Source organism: Mus caroli, unplaced genomic scaffold, assembly GCF_978045245.1.
Source record: "Mus caroli unplaced genomic scaffold, Mus_caroli_1 scaffold_2, whole genome shotgun sequence".
Classification (NCBI taxonomy): domain Eukaryota; kingdom Metazoa; phylum Chordata; class Mammalia; order Rodentia; family Muridae; genus Mus; species Mus caroli.
Window position 1 is genome coordinate 147,000,693 of NW_028227257.1, and position 25,962 is coordinate 147,026,654.

Genomic DNA, 25,962 nt, shown 5'->3' on the forward strand with positions numbered 1-25,962 from the left:
TGATGAAGGATTCTTCGCTAAAGACACACATGTACTGGTCTGCCTTACACTGCATAGTTGAGTTGCATTTGTCAGGACTTCATGGAAAGAAATGCACCAAAAAACCCTCTGGTGGTGTGCTGCAGTTTGTTGCCGCTTCCAAGGACTCAGGCTGATTGGATGGGTGTGTGTGTTCATTACACATGCTGAGGCAAGGCACGTGGAGGACACATGATGTTTGGAGGGTATAAATAGGACCACATGGAGTGACAGAGACAACTAGGCTTGCTGGTACAGCTAGCTGTGTAATGCTTGTGGGTCTCTTCGCTGACTGTTGCTCCCCTGAGAGAGGCATATCTGAGAACTTCTCCTGGCGTTCCTGTTGGTCCTCTTGACTAGAGCCAAGGCTGAGGCCTGGCTGTCTCTGCTAGGTCGTGCCACTGCTCTTGCTAACCTGATTCTACTGAACTGGACTGCTGGTATGGTCTGCGAGGTGTTTGTGAGTGGATCAAGCTCCTGCTGCCTCCCGCTAACCTGCGAACTGAACTGCTCATTTCCAGATAACATAGATGGGAGTTGCTCTAAAGAATCTTTCTAAACAGGTCCAGTTCCTACCCCCAGTCCTGCCCCATCTTTTTTTTCCCACTACCTCTGGTGGGTAGTCGGTTACAAGGAAGGTTAAAGCATTTAAGATCCATCATTAAAAATAGGATTTGAGTCGGGCAGTGGCGGTGCATGCCTTTAATCCCAGCACTTGGGAGGTGGAGGCAGGCGGATTTCTGAGTTCCAGGCTAGCCTGGTCTACAAAGTCAGTTCCAGGACAGCCAGAGCTACACAGTGAAACCCTGTCAAAAAAAGAAAGAAAGAAAGAAAGAGAAAAGAAAAAAAAAAGGATTTGAAAATTTTAAAGTTACAATTCCCCTGGGGCAGTTTCAACTCCCTCTACTTAACAAACAGCAACCAATAGCATTCAAATAGAACCTAGTGGGGTGGGGCAGCAGGGTTGGCAGGGAGCAGTAGCTACCCTTTTTCTTCTGGGCACTGGAATTTATATACCCTCTGAAGGGTCCCCAGAATTCCAAATGCAAACTCTCTGATTCAGCTGGCACAATCACACCCCTGCCAGAGCATGAGACAAATCACAGTGAGTTGCTGTGGACAATCTGAAGCAGCCCCATATTCTAAACCTGGGACTAAAACAAAAACATATTCCCATAACATTTCTGTGATTTAAAGAAACTAAAGTTCTCACAGTGGCTCACAACCATCTGTAATGAGATCAGGAAACCCTCTCTCGCATGACAGAGCACTCATAAATCATTTTTTTTTAAAGGAAGGAAAAGGTGGATGCTACCACACCTGGTCTGAGTTTACAGATTCCTTTTTATTTTATTATTTCTTAAGATATGTTTATTTTTATTTATGTCTGTGCGCTACGTGTGTACCCTGGATAGTCTCGAGCTGCCATGCGGGTGCTGGGAGTTGAACCAAGTCATCCAGAAGAACTCCCGGTGTTCCTAACTTCTGAACCAACTCTCCAGACCCAGATTTACAGATTTCTTAACATTACATTTTCTCTTTGTAATTCTGGACTAAATGTTGCTAGATCACAGAGCAGTGGCTCTCAACCTTTAACCTACTAAAGCTGAGAACCTTTCAGACAGCTATTCCTGTTGTGGGGACCCCCCACTATAAAATTATCTCACTGCTACTTTATAACTGCAATTTTGCTACTCTTATGAGTCATAATATAAATCTCTAATATGTGAACCCCACCACTCCAGGATGAGAACCACTGTAGAAGAGTTTGAGCTGGTTTTACAGCCAAGTGGATCAGAAAATGCTACAATTTTATTTAATAGGCCACAGCTATGTATGTATGTATGTATGTATGTATGTATGTATGTATGATGTATGTCAGTGTCTTAGTCAGGGTTTCTATTCCTGCACAAAACATCACGACCAAGAAGCAAATTGGGGAGGAAAAGGTTTATTCAGCTTACACTTCCATACTGCTGTTCATCACCAAAGGAAGCCAGGACTGGAACTCAAACAGGTCAGGAAGCAGGAGCTGATGCAGAGGCCATGGAGGGATGTTCCTTGCTGGCTTGCTTCTCCTGGCTTGTTCAGCTTGTTTTCTTATAGAACCCAGAACTACCAGCCCAGAGATGGCACCACCCACAATGGGCCTTTCCTCCTTGATCACTAATTGAGAAAATGCCCCACAGCTGGATCTCAGAGAGGCACTTCCCCACCTGAAGCTCCTTTCTCTGTGATAACTCCAGCCGTGTCGAGTTGACACACAAACCAGCCAGTACAGCTAGATATGGTGTTGATTCTCATCATGGGTAGTTAACGGGTGGGCTTTGGGGAGAGCGGTTTTCTTGGCCCAGATGATTCTGGGAAATGGCTAACTAAACAAATGAAGCAGGCTTTTGTTTGTCTTGTCTTACTATGGGACTTCCCAGAAGTGTCCATAGAGTCTCCCAAAGGTGGACAGATGGGTGTCACACAGCACTTACTTTGTTAGACAGCAAGCATCCTTCATACAATCACACACATTCAGGTCTCTAGGGATTGGAACTCTGTACTTGAGCTCTTGTTGGTGTTATCTCTATTAGATCTTGATATCAGGGTTATGATAAACCTGGAAATATGGTTTTTTTTCCCTTTTGCCTGTAGCAAGTTTTTGTTGGAGACAAGGTCTCTTTTCAAAGCCCTCTGTGGCTTTCCTGCAACTCACTATGTAGACCAGGTTGGTGTTGAACTCACGGAGATCTGCCTGCCTCTGCATCCCGAGGGCTGGAATTAAATGGAGCACCACTGCGCTGGGCTCTGTACCAGTTAAGAACACAGATTGTCTGTTTCCTTATGGTGTGTTTGGACCTGTTATTAACCCATTTGCATCAGTGGTGTTTCTGAGTGACACAAGTACCCGGATTGTATGCACACATTTGAGAATTGTCCCCATGGGATCTTTTCCTCAACAGCCTGCTTGGCACCCTTTGCTTCAGGAGATATTTTGGAAAAGCACAGGATGTGTGACTATGAGTCCTGATGCCGGAGCAAATCCAAGCCGACTACGACTACCGAGTGATCATCTGTCTTAAATATCCCATTTAGCACATGTCCCCTCCAGGGCCTGCAGGCCTGGCTGTTTAGGGGCAGGTGGTTCAGGGATCAAAGGCTGCTGATGCCTCCTTTTCTTACAGCCTGAGGGTCCTGCTCCATTTCTTCCTGACTTCTGTACCTTTCCCCAGGCACTGCAAGGGCACGCATGCTACACTAGATCCCTCCTCAAGGCTTGCCCCCAGGCCTCTGTGGGTAAATCATTTGCCCAGCAAGAGGGGCAAGCTGAGACCTGCTCTGAGAGTGGGGTCAGTCTGAGGCCCGGTTGCACCGCATTAGGTTAGCCGGGTAGTGGGCAGAGCAGAGGGGATCGCCCCGGGGTGCAGTCAAGCCTACAAGGGACAGGTGGGAAGGCGTCTCTGCAAAGGGCCACTCCGGGCCTGCAGGCCTGGGTGTCGGAGCATCTTGCAGGGACCTACAGCCGGGCTGAGCGGTGGACGAGGGGGACGGCGAGGCCTAGCAGAGCCGAGCGGAGGCCGACTGGGGGCGGGGACCGAGGGCACCGGGGGCCACAGGGCGGTGCGCTCCCGGGCTCCGCCGCAGGCTGCACGCCCCTCCCGCCCCGGCCCCGGCCCGAGCCGCTGCTGCCGCCGCCGTCGTCGCCGCCGCCGCCAGGCCGCGCCCCGCCCCTCGCCGCCGCCGCTCCCGGGGAGGCTGCGCTCGAGCTGCGGCGCCGGCTGCAGCCGCCTGGGCCCCGGGCCCGGCTCCTCCCGCGCCGCCCGGGCGATGAGAAGCTGCTTCTGCGTGAGACGGAGCCGGGACCCGCCGCCGCCGCAGCCGCCGCCGCCCCAGCGGGGAACAGTTAAGTGAGGCCCGCGCGGGAAGACGGGCGGGGGCGGGCGGGCACGGGAGGAGCCGGCCGGGCCCAGGCCTGCGGGCGGCTCGCCCGGCCCCGCGTGGGGACAGGCCCCGGGAGGGCGGCCTCCGCCCGGCGCGGTGGCGCAGGCTCTCGGGGGGCTCCGGCTCGGCCTTGTGGCTGGAGCGAGCTGGGGACTCGAGTCGCAGCAGCGCTCCGAGGGTGGAGCCAGGTGAGGGGCGACGATCTCCACCGGGGCATACGCTGGGGACAGTTCCCTTGACACGCCTGGCCTGGGGTCCGGCTCTCAGCTGTCACGTGGGTGCGGATGAGCGCGCACCTGACCCTCAGACATCATTACCTGGGGGCACCCGAACTGTAGGGCACCTGTCTGCAAGGTGACCAGCCATCCAGGAAGCGTGGTGGGCATGTTGATTAGCCTCCCCTTGCAATGACTCCAGCCAGGGCAAGTGAGGCCCAAGGGGCTGATTAGCACAGCACCAGGGACCACATCCTCAGAGACAGACACAGTGAATAAGGTAGAGCCAGGAGCATCTTTGTTTTCTTTTGTCTTTAGCACACCGCTGTCCCTAAATTATGAGCCTGTTTCTTCTGTCCCCTGACCCCAACGACCTGTTCAGCAAGACAAGGCAGGCCCAAGGCAAATGGCCATAGCCCCTACTCCCTGCCCCCACGGGAGACCCAGAGCGCCTGGATTTCAGCCACATTGGCAGACAGCAGGCAAGGCTCCTCTTTCAGGGCCTTTGTCTCTGGTGATGCCTTGTTGGGGTAATCGCCTGTTTCCCGACAGCTGGTTGGATCCTATCTCCCTTTAACAGGGCTGGCGAATCTTATCAGCTGCCTTGGGAAAGTTAGAAGATAAGCCCTATAGAAACCTATACTAACTGAAAAACTCCAAGCAGACAAGAGGTTAGTTACCGGGAATGGTGTCATCTTTCTTGCCAGCTGGGAAATCGTTTGGGGGTGCTTTGAAAACTTGTGCCACACTCATATTTAACGGGGTGTCTCTGAGAATTACGGCTACTATAGGGACCCGGGAGGTAGACTGACAGAGTGACAGCTGGGTCATTGAATATAAAATCACCCTTTCTTGTTTACGTGGCCCATTCCCTCCTCTGGTATTTGTGTCCCTGTTACAGGCTAAAGACCTTTGTCGTGCCTGTATTGGTAGACCTAGACTACTCTAGAATATTATTAAAGTTAAGTTAATTGAGTTTAAGAACGAAACCCTAGCCTGTGTCTGGCTTTTCTACTCACAGTGTGCGGTTTATGAAATGAATGAAGCCTTCTGAGTCTCCATTTTTTTTGGCATGTAGACTAAAATTATCTATCATAGGGTCATGGTGGGATATAAACGAAGTGTTTTCAGGACACTGTAACGTAGTGCCCGCCTTACTGTGGTGAATTTATGAGTAAAAGCAGTTCTTTCTAGGGCTTAGCATCAAACTTGTGCATGTGGGTGAGCTCTACCATTGAGCTACATCGCCCAGCCCGGTCAGCAACTACTGTTAGGCATTTGGTAAAGAGGTTTGCTTCTTTAGTTTGCTTTTTGAGTGCTTCTTTGTAGGCATAAGAAAGGCCATCTCGAGGCAATCAAAAGCTATGCTATAGTAAACGTGGCTTGATTTTGAGGGCTTGGGTTGAGTTCTATCGCACGCTTTAGACCTCAAGTGACCCTAATAAAGCACTATCCCTTTCTTGAATCCCCATTTTCTTAATTGTAGAAGTGGCTTACAAATAATACTTATGCCATAAGCATCATCAATCAGGAAGGCCCTTGATCCTTCCAGAGGCACAGGACCTCATGGGAATTAAGCGGGATCTAACACTCAGCAGGCCTGCTGCTCACGTGATTTGTTGCTGGGCTCAGGCCCCATCAGAAAAAGAACTCAGGGATATCTTGAGTTTGTGTGTGTGTTATAAGACCACATGGTCATGTGAAAACAGTGGCTGGAAGCCTCCCAGGGCTTAAGGAGTAAGGGAGAACCCCAAAATTGAATTTCTGCCCATTTCACGGCAGATCTGCTTCATGGGATCAGAAGCCAGTGGCTTGGGTCCCTCTGCCGTGGCCAGTTAGAAGTGTTCCAAAGAGCAACAGCCTCACCACACAGCCACATGATGATGGTGCTGGGGTTGAGTGTGGGAAGTGTGGAGTACAGTTGGCACAAGGAAGATGACAAATGACTGCATAGCTGGATGTGGTTGAGCTGAGGACGCTGGTTACTGGCTGCGGATGGCGGGAGCCTTCTTTGCCAGTTGGGGATATGGGGCGGTAGGGTGCCTGTAATGAACTGCTTCCTCTCTGGTCTCCTCTGCTGTCCCTGGGGGCTCTTCCTGGCCTTGACTTCCTCTCCAGCCCCGGGGAATTGTGATTTCTCAGTGTTGTCTGCAGAGCAGGGGCTTGAGTCAGTCTCCTGCTCCAGCTGCCTAGGCGGTAGAGCCTCCAGCGGGGTGTGTATGACATTACTCCCTTATTGGGGACATCCTATGGGCATGTGTTTGGTTGGTTGACACACTCCTGGCAAGATGCTAAGCTTGTCCTGGCAGAAATATGAGAGCCCCATGGGCCCAGATCCCAGGGCCACACACAGGAGCTTAGTGTCTGAGCTTCCTTGAGGAGGGAGGGCCCTCTAGTTGGCCTTCTAGCTGGGACCTTTTTCCTAGTATATTCTGTGTTCTTTTTATCTGTAGGTACAGATAAATGTGCACCTGCCACATCCACTCTTTTAAAAACAAACAAACAAACAAACAAACAAAACCAACTAGATACTGATCAGGACAGAATGTTCAAAATTAGATTCTGATCAAGACAGTCACTAAAGTAGAGAGGTACATGATTCTTTTTTAAAATCATCCTTGTGTGTGATAGTGGGGTGAGGGTTACATGTGCAGGGAGGCCAGAGGACAACTTGTAGGAGTTGGTTTTCTCCCTCCACCATGGTAGGTCCCAGGGATCAAACTCAGGCGATCAGACTTAGTGGCAAGCACCTTTATTTACAGAGTCATTTTCTTGGCCCATACATGAACTTGTTTTAAGATTTTTTTTTTTATTATTTTTAAGTGTGTGTGTGTGGGGGGGGGGTAGGCAGGCTTATGCACATGACTGCAGGTAACTCTTTGAGGCTGGAGTTACAGGTGGTTGTGAGCCACCCAACGCAGGTGCTGGGAACCAAACTTGATTCCTTTGTAAGAGCAATCTTAACCACTGAGCCATTTCTTCTGCTCTTTAACTTGAGTTCTTTTTGTTTTGTTTTGTTTTGTTTTGTTTGTTTTGTTTGTTTGTTTGTTTTTTCGAGACAGGGTTTCTCTGTATAGTCCTGGCTGTCTTGGAACTCACTTTGTAGACCAGGCTGGCCTCAAACTCAGAAATCCGCCTGCCTCTGCCTCTCGAGTGCTGGGATCAAAGGCGTGCGCCACCACGCCTGGCATAACATGAGTTCTTAATGGGCCCAATAAGCCTGAGGAGTTTATGATAATGCAGCTTCCAGGACTCCATCCCCAGACTTCACTGAGGCAGAATCCCTAAGAAAGGGACTCTGGAACCTGTGTACTTAGTAAGCACATCTGGGGTGTTCTATTCTTGCTGAAATTAGAGACCCACAGTTCTAGATGCTTTTAGAAAAGTTTTATATGTCAACAACATAAACTTTACCAACATAGCCAGTGTTAACAGATCAGAGCCAGCGTAGTCACACTGTTTTGCAGCTAATCTGTAGAGCTTTTCTTGAAGTGTGTCTGTGTACATCAGCATGAGTGTGGAAGCCAGAGGTCAGCCTTGGGTGCTGTTCTTCAGAGCCACCCACCTTGGGGTTTGGAGGCAGGTTTTTTCATTGGTCTGGGTCTATGATAGTTAGGCTAGCATGGCCAGATGGTCCAGAAAGTCTCCTGTCTCTGTCTCCTCAGTACTGGGACAACAGTGTGTGTTACCATTTCTTGGTTTTTATTTATATATTTACTTATGTAAATATATAACTTTATTGTATTGTGTGTGTATGAATGTTTTGCTTGCATGTATGTCAATGTGCTGTGTGCATCCCCAGAGGATGGAACCCACAACATGCCCTGGACCTGGGGTTGCAGATGGCTGTGAGCCACTGAACCCAGCTCCTTTGGAGAAGCACCTGCTACAACCAGGTGACCTCAGACAGGGAGGACTCTGCATCTCTTTCCCAGTGGCTCCATGCTCACTCTGGACCCTCCCAAGAACTAGCATTGTTCTGCAGACAAGGAAGAGACAAAAGGCACAGCCATTAAAAAAAGTGTGCCCTTTACAGCTGAGCCATCTCTCCAGCGACACCACTCACCTCTATCTGGCTTTTTGACATGGGCTCTAGGGACTAAAATGAGGTCCTCTTGTGTTTTCAAAGCTGAATCATCTCTCCAGCCCTAATCTCCCCACCCTTTTTGGCTTGCAAAGTTGAAATCATTAAACAAGGCCCTTTCTTAGGGCCCCTGACAACCTCCATTCAATTTTCTGTCTCCCTGGGTGTGGCCTTGCTGGGAGTCTGATGGAGATGGAGTCCTAGGATGTGTAGCTTTTTCTGACTGGCTTAAGTTTACTTAGCACAGTATCCTCACAGTTCATCGTGTTATGGCATGGGTCCGGGTTGAATGATGCACGATTGGACGTATTGACTGTATGTCAGTTACCCATTCAGCATATTTTGGCCATTGAATTGGGCTGTTCTGACAATTCTTTGTTTAATTCTTTGGGAGTATATAGTTAGGAATGGGTTATATGTGGGGACGTTATTTTTAACCCTCAGGGGAATTAGCATACTTTCCCCCATAAAGCGAAGGCTGCTGTGTACACTCCTGCCGATAACATCAAAGCTTCTGATTTCTCCACGTTCTCCCAACGTTAGTTACCCCCTGGGTACTCGCTCTTCTTCCTGGAGGGATCCAGCAGGATGGGTGTAAGACACTTCACTGTGGTCTGGGCTTTAACTGGCATTTCCCAGGGAGTTCCTAGTTGAACATCTTTTGTGCTGCACATGGTCCCCGCATCTCTCAGCCTTGGAGAAATGCTTGTTCAAGTAATTTAGCCACTATAAATGAGTAAGTTGACTCTTGCTTAGCTCTTTATAGATTTGGATATAACTCCTCATCACATACTGTGAGCAGATATGGTTGGCAAATAGCTTCCTTCATTCTTTAAGTTGCCTTTTTACTCTTTAGAGTGTGTTCTCTGATGCAATTTTAGATGTTTTATGCACCTTGTAATCCCATAGAGAAAATGTACCAAATCCCCCTGCTTCTGCTGGTGAAAGCTCAGGCCTGTGTTGATTGATCTGTGTCGAGCCACACAGCTGTGAGTGTCTGAGCTTCGATTGGTCTTCTGGTCTGACTCCATCCTATGCCCTGCTGGCCATCCCTACAGTAGTAACCTAGGAAGCCTGGGGAGGCTTGATGGAGGCCATGTAGGCGGGAGAAACATAGAACTGAAGTCTGGGTATCCTGCTTTGGACCAAGCATATACCCATTCCCCTAAGCACACTTGCTTAGCCTGAGGGATAGGCGGCAGTGCCGTGCTGTTTTAAAAATGGAGTTTAGTTGGATTTGTTTTGGCATTTCATAAACTTGTTTCATAGCCCATCTGTTGCTTGCTGTGCTTGTTGTTCACCGTGCCACCATCCCCACCTCTGTCTCTAAGGAGGCCAGTTCTTTCCCCTGAAGGAGGTGTCTCCTCATTTGCAGCCCCTTGCCTTGGGGATAGTCCCTGTAGCCTGGATTCACACCTTTCTGCTGCTACTCAGCACTGGGGAGCTTCTCCCAGTCTGCATCGCATTATTCAGTCTCAGCTCAGACCCAGAACCTGGGGAGGGCTGCTGTTTGTAGAGGGACAAGCTCCTCAGGACAGTCTCCTTGCAGCCAACGGGGACACTCTGAGCCCCTTCCAGGCCCTCGTACATCACCACTGCAACGACATCCAGACTTTGCCAGAGACGGCAGAGCTCCTCCCCTTCACACATGGGGACTTCTGGAGTTCAGTTTGTCCTTCTAGGACTTCAGTGACCCTGCCGGGGGTCCCATGGGAAGGGGCCAGGTAGGCTTGCTATCACTGTTGCTTCTGTAGCGTGATGCAGTCTCCTTAACCTACTGAAATTTGGGCAGTATTTGAGAGGGCAAGAACTTCATTCATTCACTCTTTATTCCTACATAGACCATGTATTGAGCACCGACTATCAGCATGGTGCACATAGCATGCCTTTGAACAATGTGAGGGAAGCGTATACCCTGAGTAGCAAGGCTATGTGTACACTCATCCTTGTTCATGCTTGTGTATGCGGGCATATGTGTATGCTAAGACCTACGCTATTGGAGCTCTGGGTGATGGCATTTGTCTGCATGGGCAGTTGGATAAGGCTTGGGAAATTTTGAGAAGCACCTGGCATGTTGAATGGTGGGGGTAGGTGTCTATGGGAGACAAGCTGGTACTCATGGCTGACCTGTGATCAAGAGGCAAAGGATAGGGAACTCGTTCTGAGATTCTTCTCAATGGAAGGTCACCTTCAAGTTCATTTCATTTCATTCATTCACCGTTTGCTTATCAAACATATAATAAAGACCAACCTCTGGGTTCTTGAATTGCAGGTAGGGACCAGCAGTTTTAGCCTCAGCAGGGACCATCTGAGAATGCAGCTTCTTGAGCGCCTTGCCCCAGTCCCTGGCAGCTCCAGGAGTCTGATGCTAACATGGGGCTCAGGGCTGTTGGTTTTAGCAGTTTCCAGGAGATACTCCTGTATCCCAAGTGCAGAAGAACATTCCTCTCTTCCTGGCTGTCCACAGGCGCCTGGCCCTGTTAGGGAGGGAGTGTGTGAGGGTGTGTTGAGGTGAACCAAGTTGGCAGTGCCAGTGGGATATGTGGGGAAAGTCAGCCAGCAAAATACCGGGCACACCCCTGAGTTTTAGGAGAGAACTGGAAGGGCCTTGTAGGGTCTGTCAGCTGTCAGATGGGCTGGTTGGATTGATGCGTGTACTAGAGAAACAAGATGGGAAAGCCAAAAAGGATATGGAATGTGGGAGCCCATCAGCCTGACACTGAGGTGACAGCATTTATACTCTGACACTGGCCACCAGGACAATGTATGACTTAATTATCCTATAGCACAAAGCATAAAAGGACCTCCTGCTCTTGTGACCTCCTGGGATGGTTTTGTTTTCTGGCCATTTTCCTTCTGTCAGGTTCCTCCAGTGTGGTAGACCAGGTTAGACCTGATAGGAATGGGCAGGATCAACCCTTATTTGCTGCAATCATAAATAAGGCAGAATGAGGTTCACCTGTGTTCTGGTGGGCTCTCTACCTTCCGGCTGAGTTCTAGGGCTTGCACAGACCTGGGTTCCTTCGGGCAGCTTTGTCTGGGCAGTGCTGGAAGCTCCATCCTACGTTTGTTTTCTGAGAGAGTCTGCCCTGTGTGCCTCATGGGACATATGTATGGTCCTCAAATGATTAATCTAAGTGAGAAAGGTCTGATTAGATTGGGTGCAATTGTGTACCAGACCCTTCCATTAGGAAAAACCCAGACCTTTACTGGGGGAAAGGGAAGTGCATTGTTCGTTTCCCAGCTGGAAAATTCTGTGACCTAGGAGAGCTTAGAAAAATGTTGCTATCATCCCCTGGTATCAGGATAGCCCTCCCAATAGTTAGTGGCCTGCTGCTACCTGCCTATTCTATGGCGAACCACCAATTTAGCTGTGCACACACCCAGGTGCAGGTGAACCAGGCCCTCTCTTGAGGTTCTACAGCAGAGGCCTTCCAGCTGTGCACTCTCTGATTGCTGGCTGCACACACACAGTCCTGGGTGCTTCCTGGCACCTGGTCTCAGCTTGAAGCTTCCAGGTGAGGTAGGTTCTGTACCTCTGTGTTCTGTGCAGTGTGGCATGTTGAAGATAATGGCTGTGCCTTTTGTCTCTTCCTTGTCTGCAGAACAATGCTAGTTCTTGGGAGGGTCCAGAGTGAGCATGGAGCCACTGGGAAAGAGGTGCAGAGTCCTCCCTGTCCGAGGACACCTGACTGGAGCAGCAGCTTCCCTGGGGAGAGAGTCTGCCTCTGTGGCCTCGGAGTGGGAAAATGTCTCCCTTTCCTTTCCTGCCCCACAAGCAGCAGGGTATGGGCAGTTTGTGTCTTTGGTGCCCTTGAGCTTGGACCCCAGGCAGACTGGGGCATCCTTCTATGGGGACTTAATGAAGCCACTGGTTTCGTTATTTCAATTACAGTCGTCCAGTTTAACCTGAAGTCCCCTCCCCCTTTGGTACTTTGAAATGACTCTTTTTAGAAGACATGTGGTCACTCCTTTAGCCCTGGTGGGCAGGTGCTGGCATTGCTTCTGAGCCAGCCTTGCCCATACTCTGCAGGGAGGCTGGGGTGGCAGGGAGACCAGGCCTTCTCTGAAGGCAGCAGCTAGAAGGGCCTCTGTGGAGGGACTGCATGTTGTTAGCTGGGTTTTGATTTCAGTACTGGAGTTGATAAAACGAGATAAACCCCAGGCTCACTAAGGCTGTGGAAATTAAACAGAGATGATATCAAAGTTCCCCCGAGTCTTCAGCTGTGCTGCAGTAGCTTCGCCTTCTCCGCGGCTGGGGCCCGAGGCAGCCTTTGATTCTGAAACAATGAGCAGCGTCAGTTAAGCCCAGAACTGCTGACTTTTAGGGATTAAGTGCATGGTTGTGGTAATTCTTTGATCAGCTACAAGGGAGCAGTGTGCTGTCTGCCCGCCACACTGTGAAGGGGCTTCATAGTTAAACTGTGAAGTTCACTTCTCTGTGAACCTGGGATGACAGTGGTGTTGAGGCGCTGTGCTGTAGGGAACCAAGCCTCCTCCTGGCCAGTCCTCCATTGCAAATGCATGCAGTGTGGTGTGGAGGGGAAAAGACCCCCTCCCTTGGAAGACCAAACTCACACCATGGTTCGCAGTACATGGCCCACACTCTTGCTTTACTCTCTTATCTTGAGGAAAGATCTCTCAGAGAGACACAGACCAGATGCCTGGAGCAGGGCTCTGCAGCCCTCAGCCTGGGAATGATCTGGTAGAGGCCACATGCCCACTCAGGAAAGGTCACTGGGGATTGACATCTGGAAGGCTACCGAAAGAGAACAGCTCAAGGTCACTGTCACCATGGCCAAGAGCAGATGTGACTCCCAAGTGCCCAGTACCTTCCTTCTTTGCCTGGCCTGTGTTGAGAATCCACTGGTTTCAGAGTGGCTCAGTATCTGCCATCCAGTCACCCATATAGGGACTCTACTCTGGCTTTCCCTGAGACACTTCCTGTGGCCACAGCTGGATGGCACAGTGTTGCCTCTCTGCTCCCTTCCTCTAGGGCGGTTGGCCCCGCTGCTTGCGCATGGTAATGGAGCCCCTGTGTGCTGTGGATCCTGCACACGCTAGGCCATAGATCAACCCATTCCCCCCTGTGCCGAGCTCAGATCTCCCTCATTAGGCCTGAATTTACCTCTGTCCTACACAAACATGGCCTTAGCTCATTTTTATTGTTGTAAATTATTTATGAGGGAAATGTTGAATCTCAAAAGTGAGGTGTGAAGGAAATTAATCCCAGGTTACTTTTATCTTTCTGTACGTTTCTCCCCTTTGCTTTACTTAGTGAGCTATGGCCGGAGGAAAAAAGCGCTCTGGCATTTTAAAATATAATTAGTGATGAACCTGCTTTTGCATTTGAGCAGGATGCTGGTCATCATGTGCAGTGGACAGTGCACAGACTAGACTGTGGAGCATCCTCTGCCTGCTGTCAGCCACCAGCTGCTGGGGGTCTGGACCAAACCTCAGTTTCTGCTTATGTAAAAATAAGGCTAGCTTGGGGGACCCTCCAGCTCTGAGGCGAGTATCGGCTGATAAGGAACCTGGAAAAGCCCTGTGGATGTGCAGTGTTCTGTACAAACGTGGCCACGGAGCCACTATGATGGAACCAGGAGTTGTTGCTCGAAGGCCCTTTGTGTCTTACACGGAGTCACCTCCTGCCTGCTGGTCAATGTCTGTCACTTGCTCCCTTACCCTCCCCTTCTGGCCCTCTGTTGGGCTCACATTCGCGGCCCCTCTTCTTCCAGGCAGAGGCCTGGCTCAGGACCCTGGGCTGCAGGGTCCCCGTTGTGCTCCCTGCCTTCCCTTCCGGCTGGAGGCTCCAGGCTGCCTGAGGAAACACGGAGTGCAAGTTAATAAATGGCCTTTTGTTAGGAAGGTCAATTGAAGTGACTGTAGAGACGCTGTTAAAAGTAATTTGCAGTCAGAAAATATGTAATTCAGGGCAAGCCACTTTGAGCGATGGCCTCTGCCATGGATATCTTGGGCGTTTCTCATTAAGAGGCTCCTTGGCTGGTGGCGGCCATGCCCCACCGCCAAGTGGGCCGAAGCCCCTGGAACAGCCATTTGTCTCCGAGGCACAAAGACTGCCTTGATCCCCAGGGCACAGCAACCTGGCAACCAAGGGAGAGAGGCGGGGCGAGCGTGGAGACGACTGTGCGCGCTGAGCTAGACCTGCAGTGGGCTGGGCGAGCTGGGCTCCTGAGCTCTGAGACCAGGCTCTTTGTCTGCTTCCGCTGGAGGCTGTCCGCACGCAGCCATCTTGGAAGCTGCAGCTGGATGGCTCCCGGGGTGCATTATGGGAGCAGTAGCTCCCCTTTGCAAGCGTACTCACCCTCTTGCAATCGACAGCAAGCAAGAGAGTCGTTGTCATTATGCCTCCTGGAGTGCATTGCCATTGGGGAGCATGGATCTCCCAGCAAATGCGATATTTCCTCTGTGTGCTCACAATCTCGCTCTTTTCTGACTCCCTCCATCCCTTCTCTTTTCCTTCATTTCTTTTTCTCCTCTTTATTCCCTGTCCCTCTTTCTCTTTCATAGTAAAGGCAGTAGGATTTAAAATATATATATATATATATATATATATATATTTTTGCTTCACATGTTCTTTATTAAATTCACAGCATGATATTTAACACTGGCAAGATTCGTACATTTTGCTAATGAGTTGTTAATTGCAAAACATCTTTGGTAACAGACATCAGGTACCAATATTTTTGCAAACTGCAGCCCTGTGATTTTTATCTGCCCCCACTCCCACCCCCTTACAGGATTTTTCAGGGACAGAGGCATTTTGTTTGAATTGGGCAGGTGCAGATATTTAACCCTAAAACCCATATTGGGGTCACAGGTGTGGAGTCATCTGATAAATATTTACCGTGCTAGAGCACTAAGCACTGAGCCGCCCTAGCTAGATAAAAAGCTGCCTAGAAAATGAAAATTCAAACAAGGAGAGGAGAGAGAGGTGCAGCTGCCCCCCCCCCCCCCCCGCCTGCAAGGTGCCAGGCACTTCCAAGTTCTAACCAGCACCAAGTCTGTTTCTAGTGTGCTCTGTGGGTTCCGCTGACTAAACAGGTGACCTGCATGTAGCGATTTGATGGTTCCTGTGAGGTGGGCTACAGACAGCCTGAGTGTCCAGCACTTTTTGGTAAGAGGCTGAGGAACTCGAATGTGCCTCCCGCTGCCTCTTCAGGCAGGATGTTTGTTTTAGAAGCTGTAGCTTTGAGAGGGCAGCAGCGGGTAGGGCTTAATTGCTGTGGAGCGAGGTGGGACTGACTTATTTTGTTCTTCCCCACTGCTTGCCCAGTAACAGTGCTCCGTATCAGGTGTGGAGGGTTTTATTTGGATTCTGGTGCACAGCCACTCAGGCGGCCAGGCCTTCAGTACAGCTTTCCGTACTTCATCAGCCTCCGCCGCTGGTCCTGGGCAGAGGCAGCGAGCAGCAAAAGGTTAACTCCACACATTGTCTTTTCATCCAAGTGACCAGTGAGAATTAGGATCACAGTGCTTAGCTTTGAGTAAGTGCCACTTGACCTGGAGGTTAAACTAGACAAAGAAGAGGGCCAGACCTCTTGTGCATGGTGCCTCCCGTCTGGCCAGCTCAAGCCAGAGTGCCCTTAAGAACCCACAGGCCCTAAAGCCTTCCAGTCCACCTGCTGTTTTCTGAGTGCCTACTGTGTGCTTTTCTGGGTCCCTCTTTTATATTCTCTCTCTGTTTTCACAACAGCCCCTGTGTGGATCAAGACCTCATTTTACAGTCGAGAGAAAGCTGCCCCCCCCCCCCAAGGTTTACTTTCTTGTTCAGACACTGTCTTGTAAGTGTGGAACCTAGAGCCGCACACACCTCCTCTGCCTATGCCCAGATGCGTTCTCTGGTTTTGGAGCTCATTGAATTCTTTGTCTGCAGAGGTTTAGATGTGGCTCAGAAGCCTAGCTCCACACAGGAGCACTGTGTGAGGTACAGACTTTGCCAGGGGTGTCCAATGTTGGTCCCTGGTCAGAAATGAGGCAGTTGGGAGTAGAGTTAAGAAGAATGTGGGGCTAGGCAGGTAGCTCAGTGGGTAGCATGCTTGTCTAACCTGCATACAGGGTTCCATCCCTAGCACCACATAAAGCTAAGTATACACACTTGTGAGCACTCAGGAGGGAAGAAGAGGAAGGAAAACAGGAGTTTGAGGCCAGCCTGGAATGTATGATAATGTGCTTTTGTGTTTGAGTGGAAATTACGTCCTGATACGAGCCCTCAGCATTCCACACTAACCGCTTGAGGTGCGGTGGTGAATTCTTGGTCTGGGTTCAGGGTCAGATAAGGCCAGGTAAGGAATGTAGCGCTCACTGAGGCTAGCTGCCCCAGGATTCTCCGTCTACTTGAAGCCTTGCTCATTCACGTAAACACTGGCTCTGAATTGTTTACTCTCCACTTCCTTTTCCAAACCAGGATCAAGCCACCATGCCCGAAGTCAAGGAGCTTTCAGAAGCCTTGCCAGAGACACCGATGGACCCCATCACGGGAGTCGGGGTGGTGGCTTCCCGGAACCGAGCCCCAACAGGCTACGATGTGGTAAGACACAATACCCACTTGTCTGTTCTGCTCTGTCTGCTTTGGTCCCTGTGTGGAAACCATTCATCTTCCCTCTTAGGATGACCAGAAGAGGAAAACATGGCCAAGGAGTGGTTAGGAGTGGGAGTCGGAACCTGCTGGGGCCATGGCGCCTGGGGATGATTTCCTGGCTCTGGCTGTCACAGGCTTTTGACATCTGTGATGGTCATGTTTCACCTTTAATTAGATTCATTGATTTCCAAGGTCACCTCTAGTTTTGATTCTCCATGAAGAGGATTTAGGGAAGATCCTGGGAGTTGTCTTGCATTGTCCCAGAAGTATAAGTGTTCTGAGTGTGGTGTTCTTGCCCATAGCGAGCAGGGAACTTGTAGAGTGATTAGCTTAGTGTGTGGACAGGAACTTTAAGTCTAGGCTTCTCAAAGTCAGGGCCAATAATCAGGAACTTCTTTGTCATGGGACCATCGTGTGCATCATTAGCTGTGTGCAGCAGCATCCGTGGCCTCTGCTTGGCTGAGATGAAGATGTTTGAGATGTTCCCTGAGATGCTTGTGAAGAGATGGAGAGGATCCTTCTCGACAAAGATTTGCGGCTGGCCGGCCTCCTGTCTTCAAAGCCCAGTCGGAACGTCTAACTTTCCATAAAATATAATCATTAGGTATGGCTTTGTGCCATAAAACTCTTGGGGAAGCTAATAAAAATGCTCCTGATTTGAGAAGCTGAAGTGTGTTTTGATGAATTGGGTCTGAGGTGGCACTCTGTGCATTAGGCCTGCCTGCAAGCCCCTGCTCTGCAGTGGACCGTCCAGGGGCCCTGAAGGCTCAGGCCCGGGCTTGGGTTTCTCTCATGGCTTCCTGCTGTTCTCTGTCCGTCAGTATCTGTGGTTCTGGCTGCACCTTTGGGGTCATGCAGACTGCTTGGCTGTGGGCGGCAGATGGCCTTTGATAGCTCAGCTCTCTGAAAGTCTCTGGAAGCCTGACAGGGCCACAATCTATCCCTATCATTTTCTTCTATCACTGAGCTCAGGGCAGGGGAGTGGGGGTCAGAGGAGTGAAATTAATAAGTACATTCTACCACTATGCTGCACTGTGTATTTTAGTGGAAGGTGAGCAGGGCAAGAGGCTCGTGCTGGCTCGCCTGTAATTACTCAGCCCGTACATGGGCCTAGGCTCCTCTAAGAGCTTTCTGGGAGAGGGCGGGCAGTCCTCTCTCCATCTGACCTCTAGCCTCTTCTCAGATAAACATCTCATTCCCAAGAGCTCTGGCCCTAGTTCAAGGGGAAAGGTGGGAAGGGCAGGGTGAGAAGCGGCTCTTCCCCTTCTCAGCTGGAGCTCCACATGAAAGTAACACAGGAACCAAGTGCAAGAGTGTTGGGGAAAGCTCCAAAGACTGTCCAGAGGACGAGGAAGCCCTGTGAGCCGGAGGCTAGACTACCCTTAGTGCACAGTCTGCCTAGGATTAACCCCCATCCTCTCTCACACAGTGTCGTCAGATGTGCTGCAGGCCCTCAGCTGCCATAGAAAGGCTTTCTAGGTACTGATGCAGCTTCAAGTTAAAAATGCCAAAGGTGCATTGGACTGGGGAAGCATCTTGGACTAGGATGCTGGAAATCATTTGCTAACTGTCTCAATACATTGTCTCCATTTCTGCAGACTCCTGAGAACAGCCTCCCATGTCTGTCTTTCAGCCACACGCCTAGGGCCTGCAGTGACAGACTGATGTCCCCACTCTCAGAGCTTGGGGTGGGTCTCAGAAGCAAGACTGCTAGGCTGGAAGTATAGTGAGGATTTTGGTTTCTTTAAAAAAACACAGAAGTAGGAATATGTTTTTATTTTAATCCCAGATGTGGGATATGACGCTGCTTCAGACTTCAGACTGTCCACAGCAACTGACTATGATTTGCCTCGTGCTCTAGCAGAGGTGTGATTTTGCCAGCTGCAGCTAGTTTCTGATATTGTGTGACTTTTCAGAGGGTATATAAATGCTAGGTCCCCTTGAGGTGGGTTTGGGTTGTTGGTTAGTTGTTGGTTGTGGTTTGTTAAGTAGTCACGCACAAAGAAGAAACAAGAAGTTAGATATCCTGACAGTGAAGATCAAACTTGCCCCAAGGAACTCGACACTCCTAATCAGTAGAGAGTAGTCTAAAGGTAAGGTTGCCCCCTTTCCCCTCTGTCTCTCTCCTAATGTTCAGGGGTTGAAAGAGTGGGAAAGGGGTGGAAGAGGGAAGAACCCATAAAGGAGCAATCACAAACACCAGCTCTGTGGTAGAAGAGTGACAGGAGGTGGCCCTGGAGGGCTGAGTGTGGACACAGGTGGGGGAGGGGAAGTGGCAGTGGGGGGCTGAGTGTGGACAGGTTGGTGAGGGGAGGTGGCAGTGGGAGGCTGAGTGTGGACAGGTGGGGGAGGGGAGGTGGCAGTGGGGGGCTGAGTGTGAACAGGTGGGGGAGGGGAGGTGGTAGTGGGGGCTGAGTATTGGCAGAGGTGGGGGATTCCAGGGTGAGATGGTACAGGGCCTGTGTAGTGAAGTCGGGCTGGGAGGGCAGAGGAGGTGTTGTCCAACAGTGGTCAGAAGGGATGGGCAATTTCCATTGTTTGGCTCTCGCTCCTTCCTTCTGCTGTGTGCTGGGAAGCAAGCCTTGGTGGTGGCCTCCGACTTCCATGTGGCCTCCATGGGCAGCATGCGAGCTACCCCCCTCCTTCCTTTCCCCACCTCTTTTCATCTCCCTTTCTTTCAAGAGTGTTGAAATTAATTAGGCAACAGACATTTCTTCAAAACTGCTGGCCCTGCATAATTTATAGATACCAGAAGTATCCCAGGCGGCTCCAGAGCCATTGGAGCTGCCAGTGTTTGAAGCATCAGCTATAGGGTGCTGCAGGAACACTGAGAGAAACCGGCTCCTCTCCGGGCAGTGGGTTGGGTTGAGGGATCAAAAGGACACACAGGTTTAAAATTGGAAACCTGCAAATGAGTAGCCAGTTGTCATGCACCAAAGCAGGAGAAGAAAGAAAACAAAAATAAATAATCCCCTCACAAAGCTACCTGAACAGTGCTGAAGCAAGGTAAAGGGAGCTTGCAAATTCCCATCATGCTCAAAAAGAATGAAAGCCCCCTGGAGGAAGGTAGTCGGCTCGTGACAGTCATCACTCCAGTGTGACAGGACGGTTACTCAGGTCTCGAGAAGGGCCACATTGTGGTAGTTGGCCCTTGTTCCTCATAGGCAGAGGACAGGAGACCTCAGATGGATCTGAGGTGCTATCGCTTCAGTGTCTCACACTGCAGCAGGGGAAAGGTAAGGAGTAACTTGTCCCCGTGGGCTTCTATGGGCCCCGCCGGCCCCTGTGGGCCCCTGGTCCCCTCGGGGCAGCTCTGATGGCAGGGAACTGCTTCTGAGCAGAGTAAGGGAACTTGGAGGTCCCCATACCTCACAACCCCCTCCTCACAGGCGCTTTGCTTTTCAGAGCCAAGTTTGTTTTGATAAAGGAGCCAGGTGTTGCTCTTTTTTGTTTTGATAGAAAATACATTAAAGCAAGATTTACTGAAAATGTGGAAAGTGGTTTTATGACCAGCCTTGAGCCCTGGCTTCCTGCAGCTTGAATCTGGAAAGTTTCTGTGAACTGTCTGGAGACAGACTTGCCTTGAGAGGAGGACTCTTGGCGCTTGCTGTACTGAGTGCAGTGAGGCCAGCAAGCCAGCTTCAGGAAGTTCTGTCAGGAACAGTGGTTTCCTGCGCGCCTGCCAGGAGAAGCTGTCTTCTCCTTGGCCTCCTGACCCCAGCCGTGCAGACAAGTGACCAAAGCTCAGTTAGACAATGGACGGGACAGCGTCTTGATACTTCCTTCTGCTCACAGAAGGGGCTGGCTCACTCTTGCAGCATTGTGAAAGATAAAGCCTCAATTATTTGAATTGGCAGAGAAGTTAATTGTTCCTTTTTAAAACGTAGGGTTTGTTTTGAGTGATTATGGATTTATATGCACTTTAAGGAATAATGCAAGCATGCTCACTCCTTATCTAAGATCAAGTGACAAGGTGTAGTGTGTGCTTTGACCCCTGTGGTAGTGTCTGAAAACACCACCATGGCTTCTGAACCAGGACTCCAGGTTTAATCAGATGATTTCCTTCCAGTGGATTGGTGGATCATGAGATTGTTCTTGGAAAGATGGTTCCCAAGAGGAACAGTACGTCCTGCTGTCCTGCTGTCCTACTGTCCTACTGTCCTGCTGTCCTGCTTCTGGACAGGGCCAGGTGGGGAAGTGTCGGGGCGACAGGAGCCTGCAGAGCAGGGCAGTGTGGTCATGAGCTTTCCATGCAGCTCCTGCGTGTAGGGCAAGGCAGAGGTAGGACAAGCAGAATTCAGGGCAAGCAGACTTCAGCCCATCTAGTGGAAATGGCTGGGGCTCTGGGCCACAGGTGTACTGTCTGCTTGTCAGCTGTCTGGTGTCTTGGATGGCAGGAGCCTGATGCCCGAGAATGTGCTGGTTTGTTTTTGTCACCTTGGTGTATGCCAGAGTCACTTAGGAAGAGGGAACCACAACTGAGGCGTTGTCTCCATCAAATTAACCCGTGGGCGTGTTTGTGGGGCATTTCCTTTTTCTTTAGGATTGACTTAGTGTTTTTATTTATATGTACATGGAGGAGACTGAAGGAATTTACATACACCCCATGAGTGCAGGTGTCAGCTGAGGGCATCCTGGGTTACAGGTGGCTGTGAACATGTTGCATGTGGGCGCTGGGAAGTGAATCTGGACCCTCTGTAAGATCATTGCAACATCAGTAAGTGCTCTTAACCACTGAGCCTTTTCTCCAGCCCTCCCCCTCCCCCCCTCTGTTTACTTTATATGTTTGGGTATTTTGCCTGCATGCCAGTCTGAACACTAGGAAGCCAGAAAGTGGTGTCAGATCCCCTGGAAATGGAGTTACAAATGGTTATAAACCACGATGTTGGTGCTGGCTGGGAATTGAACCTGGAGTCCTGTAGAAGAGCAGTCTCTAGTGCTCTTAACTGCTGTGCCACATCTATCAGCTACATTTTATTGAGCCCCTTGTGGGGCATTTTCTTGATTAATAATTGATGTGGGAGATGCCACCCTTGGGCAGGCAGACCTGAGTTGTATTAGAAACTCTGAGTGAGTGATGGAGAGCAAGCCAGGAAGCTGCATCTTCCTCCGTCTTTGCTTTAAATTCTGCCTCCAGGTTCCTTTCCGGCTCCTACCTTGGCTTCCCTGGGTGATGGGCTGCTCCTAGAAGTGTAAGATGGGAAAACTCCTTTTCTCCCCACATTGCTTTTGGTCAGTGTTTTATTACAGCAACAGAAAGCTTACAGGAACAAGGTAGATGAGAATATGGAATAGTGTTTGTTGGTTGGTTTTTCAGAAGTGTGCTGGAAGGGAAGTCACTTCCTGTCTCTAAGACTAGCTGATCTGGGGAGAGGCAGCTTGGGTTTGCTTGAGAAGCCCCAAGATACCAAAGTATCATAAGCTATGCTATTCCTACCATAGTACCATTCCTACTGCTGGCCCCTAATGGCCACACTCGTCCCACTGCCTCCACCAGAGCTCCATGAACCACGCCTCTTGTCTGCCCGCTATAATTTTGTCATTTCTGGAGTGTGCTGGTTAGTTTTTGTCAACTTAACACAAGCTCCTGTGGTCTGGGAAGAGGGAACCGCAACTGAGCAACTGCCTCCATCAGATTGGCCTGTGGGAAAGTCTGTGGGGCATTTTCTTGATTGATAATAATTGTCATGGGAAGGCAGAGCTCCCATGGGAAGGCAGTGCCACGCCCCAGGCTTGTGGTCCAAGGTTTTATAAGAAAGCAGACTGAGCAAGCCACAGGGAGTAAGCCTGTAAGCGGCACCTCTGGGATTTCTGCTCCGGGTTCCTGCCTTGAGCTCTCGTCTTGCCTTCTCTCAGTGATGGATTATAATTTGTAAGCTACAATAAATACTTTCCTTCTCAGGTTGCTTTTGGCATGGTGTTTGTCATAACAACAGAAGCCTGACTAGGAAAGGCACTGTGTGAATAGATATACAGATTGCAGTGTGCCATCTTTGGAGATTGGCTTTTATTTACCCAGTCTTACCCAGAGCAGCCTCATGTGCTAACCGTGAGTTTTATTGATGAGTAACCCAGGGTGTGGAAGCACCATGCTCTCTATTCACCGGCTGAAGGATATCACTGGCTGCCTGACTTGGAACTATTGCAGGGCGATGCTCATGCGTAGGCTCTCAAGCAATGTCCACTTTTACTCCTGTGGCATGAAAGCATTTGCAGTGTGCAGTAGTTGTGTTTAGCCTTTAGGAGAAAACTGAATTATTCACTTATGTGTGGCTGTGGCACACGAACGGTCCAGCTCCTCGTATGTGGTTTTGCTGTTTTGGTCACCCCCACAGGTGTGCAGCACTTTCCAGGTGTCATTGTGTCCCTAGTGACCTGTGCTGTGTGTGCCAAGCTCTTCACAGGCCAGTCCCTCATCTGCGGGTCTCCGTGCAAGTCTCTTTAGGTTGTTTCTTGGTTGGAGCACTTGGTTTTTTTATTACTGACTTTCCCGGGTTCTTGGCTTGGTCTAGGTGGGACTCCTCTGTGTGTGTGTACATGCTTGCCTGCTTCAGTAGGTATGTTTTTCCCTTTTAACACAATCATTCACATGGCGCAAGCTTTGAAGTTTAAGTAGGTCCAATGTTCATTTTTGAATTCTTTAGGTATCAAGTATGAGAACCTCTGCCAAGTATAAGAACTTTTCTGGAAAAGTTTCTAGTTTTCTACACATTTTATATTTTATGTAATATTTAAGTATAATATCCATTTTAAAGTTAATTTTTATATAAGATGTGAATTTGAGTTGAGCCCCCCCCCACTTCCCCCTTTGGAAAACCAAACACCCGCAGCATTTGTGGAAACGGTAGTCTTTCCTTTTGAACCTGTGATAGAAGTTGTGGACGTGGGTCCCTTTGTTAGGACCATATAGTACTGTTACTGAAGCTGTATAACAAGTCAATAGAGCTGTCTCCCCCTCCACGTCATCCCTCTCCCTTCTCCCTCCTCCTCCTCTCCTTTGAGACAGAGAACTCCAATATGTAGCTCTGGCTGGCCTGAAACCCACTATGTGGCCCTATCTATTCTCAGCCTTCTGACAATCCTCTGCTTCAGCCTCCCAGGTGCATGCCTGCATGCATGCCTGCATATAGACATACATATATACATTTATTTATCATTGGTATTTTTATTACTGTGCTTTCAAGCTTGCTAGCATTGTCTGTCTTATAACTTTTAGAATAATTTTGTCGATATCAAGAAGACATCTCTTGGCATTTTGAAGGGCATTGCTGTTAACTCTGTGTAGGACTTGAACCTCTTTACCTTTCACATCGAGCTTTCGTATTCTTCCACAGTATTTGGTTATGTGATTTCTTTCACAACATTTATACTTTTTAAGCATACAAGTATACCCATGTTTTGGTAGATAAGTGTGAATACTTTTTGAAATTGCATTTTTATTTATTGTGCATGTGGGAGCAAACTGTACTGCATGTGTGGAAGTCAGAGGCAGCTTGCAGGAGTGGCCTCTCCTTTCCCTTGTTCCTGAGGGAAGAACTGAGGTCACTGGGTTTGGCTACAAGTGTCTTTACCAACTGAGCCATCTTACCAGCCCCAAAGTACTCTGGCCTTTATTTTGAATGATTGTAGATTGAGTTGCGCCTCTAGTTTTGAAGTGTTAACTGAGTTATATAGGAACACCGGTACTGGTGGTAGGTCTCTAACTAGCTTTTCCTTTCTTGCTCTTGCTTGGTGCAGAATCAGGGCAGTGAGCTTAGCAGCCTTGCTGAGCAGTTGATCACAGGGAAAATAGTCACTATCCAGTATTTGACTATGGATTCAGCTGTAGACATCTGCACCAAGTTGAAGAAGTTTCTGTTCACATTTTTCTGAGGATATCATGACTAATGGATGAATTTTCAGATGCCCTTTCTGCATCAGTTGATCATGTTTTGTTTTTGGTTTTGTTTTTTTTTTAATCCTGTCAACGTGGTAGATTACATTGAATATTGAACAACCTTGTATTTCCTAAAATCTCATTTGGTGGTGATTTATACTCATTATAAGCGAATTCTTTATGCTAATTTTGTTAAGAATTTCTGTGCTGTGTTCATGAGGATTATTGTTAGCTGTTTTCATGATTTTACACTGTTTTTGTCCGTTTGATAACTCTAGATTCATGAAATGAATTGGAAAGTACCGCCCCCCCTTACACACACCAGTTCTACTTCCTAGAAAAGAGTGGTGGCTGGAGAGATGGCTCAGGGGTTAAGAGCACTGACTGCTCTTTCCAGAGAAAAATTTCCTGAGTTTAATTCTCAGCAACCACATGGAGGCTCACAACCATCTGTAATGGGATCTGATGCCCTCTTCTGGTGTGTCTGAAGACAGCTACAGTGTACTCATATACACTAAATAAATAATTCTTTTAAAAAAGAAAAGACTGTATAATTGATATTAATTATTCTTTAAATATAAGATAAAAACCTTCCAGGAAGCCTCCTGAGCCTGGGGATTTAACTCCTTTGAAAGTTTGAACATTTCAAATTTAGTTTTCTTAATAATCAAAGGGCTGTTTGCTTGTTTTTAGTGAACTGTGGCAGCTTGTATTTTAAGGAGTTGCTTTGTTTGATCTAAGTTATCAAATGTGCGTAGGATTATTTGTAACAGCTCCTCAGTCGTTTGATGTCTACAAAGGTTGTAGTAACTTGTTTTGTATTGATAATTTATATCTTCCCTTTTCTTAGCCTTCCTAGAAGTTAATTGGTTTTATTGATAATTTTCCCAAAAGCAACTGTTTCATTGATAGTTACACTTTGGTTTTTTTTTCTTTCAATTTCATTGATTTCTGTTATTTTCTATTTGCTTTGGGTTTATTTTGCTAATTTTCTAGATCCTGAGATGGAAGCTTAATGGATTGAGACTTATTCTTTTTATTTATTGTTTTTGTTTTGTTTTGTTTTGTTTTTTTTTTTTTTTTTTTTTTGGTTTTTCGAGACAGGGTTTCTCTGTGTAGCCCTGGCTGTCCTGGAACTCACTCTGTAGACCAGGCTGGCCTCGAACTCAAAAATCCTCCTGCCTCTGCCCCCTGAGTGCTGAGATTAAAGACATGTGCCACCACACCCGGCCTATTG

The 25,962-nt window shown here is 48.9% G+C and overlaps 1 protein-coding gene across 2 annotated transcripts in view; it reads left to right on the forward strand.

The window, feature by feature from the left end:
* The first annotated feature begins 2,290 nt into the window (after positions 1-2,290).
* Mvb12b (multivesicular body subunit 12B) overlaps positions 2,291-25,962 on the forward strand; it is a 158,527-nt gene continuing 134,855 nt past the window's right edge. Inside the window, exons 1-2 of one of the 2 annotated variants that reach the window (XM_021153581.3) lie at positions 2,291-3,909; positions 16,676-16,798. In XM_021153581.3, the coding sequence (XP_021009240.1) occupies positions 3,835-3,909; positions 16,676-16,798 (198 nt within the window). In that variant the 5' untranslated portion in view covers positions 2,291-3,834. The remainder of the gene's footprint in view (positions 3,910-16,675; positions 16,799-25,962) is intronic. The other variant, XM_085834999.1, reaches the window with a different exon arrangement.